General features: G+C 64.4%; 1 protein-coding gene across 1 annotated transcript; it reads left to right on the forward strand.

Annotated features, from left to right (window-relative positions):
* Nucleotides 1-5: 5 nt before the first annotated feature.
* TRIM28 (tripartite motif containing 28) lies at nt 6-4702 on the forward strand (the record flags this gene model as incomplete). The annotated part of the gene is made up of 15 exons (XM_015560800.1): nt 6-156; nt 1458-1593; nt 1666-1782; nt 1869-1983; nt 2086-2232; nt 2310-2424; nt 2501-2610; nt 2699-2735; nt 2827-2872; nt 2948-3197; nt 3288-3728; nt 3820-3906; nt 3987-4124; nt 4219-4426; nt 4686-4702. Coding segments are annotated over 15 exons (2115 nt in total), but the record flags the coding sequence as incomplete, so codon positions are not given.
* Nucleotides 4703-4735: the final 33 nt, after the last annotated feature.

Here is a 4735-nt window from a genome sequence, read left to right on the forward strand (position 1 = left end):
TCTGACTCTGCCTTCGCCCCCAGTGCTGCACCAGCTGCGAGGACAACGCCCCGGCCACCAGCTACTGCGTGGAGTGCTCCGAGCCCCTGTGTGAGACCTGCGTGGAGGCGCACCAGCGGGTGAAGTACACGAAGGACCACACAGTGCGCTCCACCGGTACGCCGCCCGCGGGGGAGGCCCCCCTGGGCCTGCTGTCGCCGCTCATGACGTGGCTGCGGGTGGTGGGCCCTGGGGCTTCTCTGGGGTCAGGACTGCAAAGGCCAGGGCAGGAGTGGGGCGCTGGGGCTCTGGGACGCTGGCTCTCCTGGTCCAGGTGGGAGGGGAGCGGCCATGGGGGGTGGGGGAGTGGGCAGGGACCTCGGTGGGTCAGGGAAGCCCCAGGGAGGGGAAGAGCCGCTGGTGGAGGGACTGGCAGGTGCAGACACTGGAGTGTGAGGACCTGGAAAGCGAGGGGCCTCCTGGACCTGGGGTTGCCTGGCGCCTGGCACCTGGCTCAGGACTCTGAGCGAGAGGCCTGTGGTATCTGCCTGGTGAGCTGGGAGAGACCTCAGGCCGGAACCTGCAGGGAGTCCTGGAGGGTTTATCTCCAAGGTCATCGGGGCTTCCGCACCTCCTGTGGCTGCTGTCAGTGGCCTGAAGACAGGCTGGATGCCTTCTGAGTCTCCCTTGGGTTTTGATCTGTAACTCCCACTAGTGGCCCTTTGGTAGTTGCCTGGGCTGCTCCGGCCCAGGATGCTGCTGGTGGGGAGGGTTCAGGCAGAGGTCAGGGTGCAGGAGGAGGCAGTGTTGGAGGAACCCAGCCTGGCTGGTCTGTCCGGGAGGGTTGGTATAGTTGGGATGTTTGTGGATTTGGGGAGGAAAGGAACGGATTCCCAAACACCTTTCTCATGGTGACAGGCGCTGAGGTGGGACAGGAAGGCGTCCCCATTGGGTGGTTTAATTGAGCTCTGCACCCTCCCTCACAGGAGTGGCCTGCACCTGTCCTAGCAACCGGGGCTGACCTCTCACCTTCTAGCCTCAGGCTCACATGGCCCCTGTGGGCCTGGAGCGGGGAGGGCACCACCCCCAGCAGTGGTCTCTAGGCCCTGGTTTGATGCTTGTGTGTGCCAGAAAGCAAATATTCTTTGTGCTGGGCTGCCAGAGCCTCCGGAATCCCCCCGCTTGCTGGACAGCCAGCTGAATGGAGGAGGAGGGGGGCTGTTGGAGGCATAGAAGCTCTCCGTGTCTGTCATCCTCACACTGCATCTCCTGGAGGAGCTGGAAGTGGGACTGACCTGTGTGTGGGGTCTCAGCTGGGCTTGGGCAGAGGGTTTTGGGAGCAAGGATTTGGCCTCGGGGGCCTGTGCCCTTTCCTGGCCACCCTTGCAGGGCCCTCTGGGCTTCGCAATAGACGGGAGTGAGGTCCCCGGAGCTGGAGGTGCTGAGGATGTGCTGTCTTTGCGGCACCTGTTCCCCAGGGCCAGCCAAGTCCCGAGATGGGGAGCGCACAGTGTACTGCAACGTGCACAAGCACGAGCCACTCGTGCTGTTCTGCGAGAGCTGCGACACCCTCACCTGCCGGGACTGCCAGCTCAACGCCCACAAGGACCACCAGTGAGTCCCGAGGGGGTGGGGGCCCTGCCTGTTCCGTGCTCAGCGCCCAGGCTCACCTCTCTCTGCCCTCAGGTACCAGTTCCTGGAGGACGCCGTGAGGAACCAGCGCAAGCTCCTGGCCTCGCTGGTGAAGCGCCTCGGGGACAAGCACGCCACCCTGCAGAAGAACACCAAGGAGGTTCGCAGCTCGTAAGTGAATGCCAGGGCCATGTGGGCGTCCCCCTGAGCTGCTGCCGTCTGCCTGACCAGACCTAACCTGGCCCTCCCTCCCCCAGCATTCGCCAAGTGTCCGACGTGCAGAAGCGCGTCCAGGTGGACGTGAAGATGGCTATTCTGCAGATCATGAAGGAGCTGAACAAGCGGGGCCGCGTGCTGGTCAATGATGCCCAGGTATGCCTACGGGGCGGGGTCCCCGGGGACAGACACCCTCTGCTGGCGCCATCCTTGCATGGCCATCCTCTTCCTTCCTGACATCCCCTCCCCCGGGCGCAGAAGGTAACGGAGGGGCAGCAGGAGCGCCTGGAGCGGCAGCACTGGACCATGACCAAGATCCAGAAGCACCAGGAGCACATCCTGCGCTTCGCCTCCTGGGCTCTGGAGAGCGACAACAACACGGCCCTGCTGCTCTCCAAGAAGCTGGTGTGTGCTGGGTGCCCGTGGGGGGCTCGGGGAACCTCCTGCCGGGAGCTCACACGCCCCCCACCCTCCACCCTCAGATCTACTTCCAGCTGCACCGGGCTCTCAAGATGATCGTGGACCCCGTGGAGCCCCATGGCGAGATGAAGTTCCAGTGGGACCTCAACGCCTGGACCAAGAGCGCCGAGGCCTTTGGTGGGTCCTTGTCGTCCTCTTGCTGCCCTGACTGTCTCTCCAGGAACTGTGCCTCATGTGTGTCTCCTTACTGCAGGCAAGATCGTGGCGGAGCGTCCTGGCACCAACTCCACGGGCCCTGCGCCCATGGCCCCTCCCCGGGCTCCGGGACCCTTGAGCAGCAAGCAGGGCTCTGGCGGCAGCCAGGTGAGCAGGGCCAGGGGCCCTGGGGAGGAGGGAGGCGTGTGGTCCTCTGGGACACCTGCCCACTGAAGTCCATCTGCTTTGTCTGCAGCCCATGGACGTGCAGGAAGGCTATGGCTTCGCGTCAGGTGAGTGGGTCGGGGTCTGGTCTGTGGGGAGGTGGGAGAGCTCCAGTGCACCAGCTCCACCCACCGTCCCCCCCCTCTGTCTTCTGAGCAGACGACTCTTACATGAGTGCAGAGCCCCATGTGTCAGGCATGAAACGGTGAGTGTGGCTGTCCTTTGGAGCCGGTGGGCATAGGGATAGGTAGGGGTGTTCACACCAAGCTGCATCCCACAGGTCCCGCTCAGGTGAGGGTGAAGTGAGCGGCCTCATGCGCAAGGTGCCCCGGGTGAGCCTCGAGCGCCTGGATCTTGACCTCACAGCTGACAGCCAGCCGCCAGTCTTCAAGGTCTTCCCAGGCAGCACCACCGAGGACTACAACCTGATCGTCATTGAGCGCGGGGCTGCAGCTGCTGCTGCTGGGCAGCCGGGGGCTGCGCCTGGCACCCCTGGTGCCCAGCCCCTGCCTGGCATGGCCATTGTCAAGGTGAGCCTGTCCCCAGTTGACCATGGCTGGTAAAGGACCTCTGCGGAGGCCTGCACCCTGCTGACACCCAACCCCAGCATCTCCTTCCAGGAGGAAGAGACAGAGGCTGCCATCGGTGCCCCGCCTGCCACCGAGGGCCCAGAGACAAAGCCTGTGCTGATGGCTCTGGCGGAGGGCCCTGGGGCGGAGGGTCCCCGCCTGGTCTCCCCCAGTGGCAGCACCAGCTCTGGCCTGGAGGTGGTGGCTCCAGAGGGCACCTCAGCCCCAGCTGGCGGCCCTGGTGCCCTGGATGACAGTGCCACCATCTGCCGCGTCTGTCAGAAGCCAGGCGACCTGGTCATGTGCAACCAGTGCGAGTTCTGCTTCCACCTGGACTGCCACCTGCCGGCCCTGCAGGATGTGCCCGGGGAGGAGTGGAGCTGCTCGCTCTGCCATGTGCTGCCTGACCTGAAGGAGGAGGACGGCAGCCTGAGCCTGGACGGCGGGGACAGCAGTGGTGTGGTGGCCAAGCTCTCGCCAGCCAACCAGCAGGTGAGGGGGCCTTCCCTTGGCTGCTCAGCAGCTGCATGCTCCGCTCCCGTTTGCAACTGTGCTCTGATGAGTCCTGCCCGACTGTCCACAGAAGTGTGAGCGTGTCCTGCTGGCCCTTTTCTGCCACGAGCCCTGCCGGCCCCTGCACCAGCTGGCTACCGACTCCAGCTTTTCTGTGGTGAGTCCTGGGCCCTGGGGTGGGGGGTGGGGGGCACGGGCTGCCTGGCCTCACCCTCAGCCTGTGGCCTCTGCCTTTAGGATCAGCCTGGTGGCACATTGGACCTGACCCTGATCCGCGCCCGCCTCCAGGAGAAGCTGTCGCCCCCCTACAGCTCCCCTCAAGAGTTTGCCCAGGACGTGGGCCGAATGTTCAAGCAGTTCAACAAGCTGACAGAGGTGAGTCTGTGCGAGGGCAGGGGCGGGGGCTGGGTGGGGCTGGTGGGCTGGGCTGGGGCGAGTGGGAACCCACCGCCGCCCAACTCTTGCCCAGGACAAGGCGGACGTGCAGTCCATCATCGGGCTGCAGCGCTTCTTTGAGACTCGGATGAATGAGGCCTTTGGCGACACCAAGTTCTCTGCTGTGCTGGTGGAGCCCCCGCGCCCGCCTCCAGGAGAAGCTGTCGCCCCCCTACAGCTCCCCTCAAGAGTTTGCCCAGGACGTGGGCCGAATGTTCAAGCAGTTCAACAAGCTGACAGAGGTGAGTCTGTGCGAGGGCAGGGGCGGGGGCTGGCCCTGGTGATGGCCCCTGAGCCAGCTCAGCCTGGGTGTGTCCTGTCAGCCCTGCCCTTCCCCTCTGGTGGTCTGGCTCCCATTCCTCGGTAGCCCCATTCCCCGGCCCCTCACAATATGGTTTTTACTTCTGTGGATTTAATAAAAACGTCACAAGTTCCTCGTGTCCTGGTTGGTGGGGGCAGTTTTTCTGGGTCTGATCTCTGCCGACATCTATCCCTCCCAAGCTCTGTGGGCCAAGTAGGGCTGGGGCCATTCGTTCCCAGCTGTCCGATGT

The sequence above is a fragment of the Myotis davidii genome, unplaced genomic scaffold (assembly GCF_000327345.1).
Source record: "Myotis davidii unplaced genomic scaffold, ASM32734v1 scaffold936, whole genome shotgun sequence".
NCBI lineage: Eukaryota > Metazoa > Chordata > Mammalia > Chiroptera > Vespertilionidae > Myotis > Myotis davidii.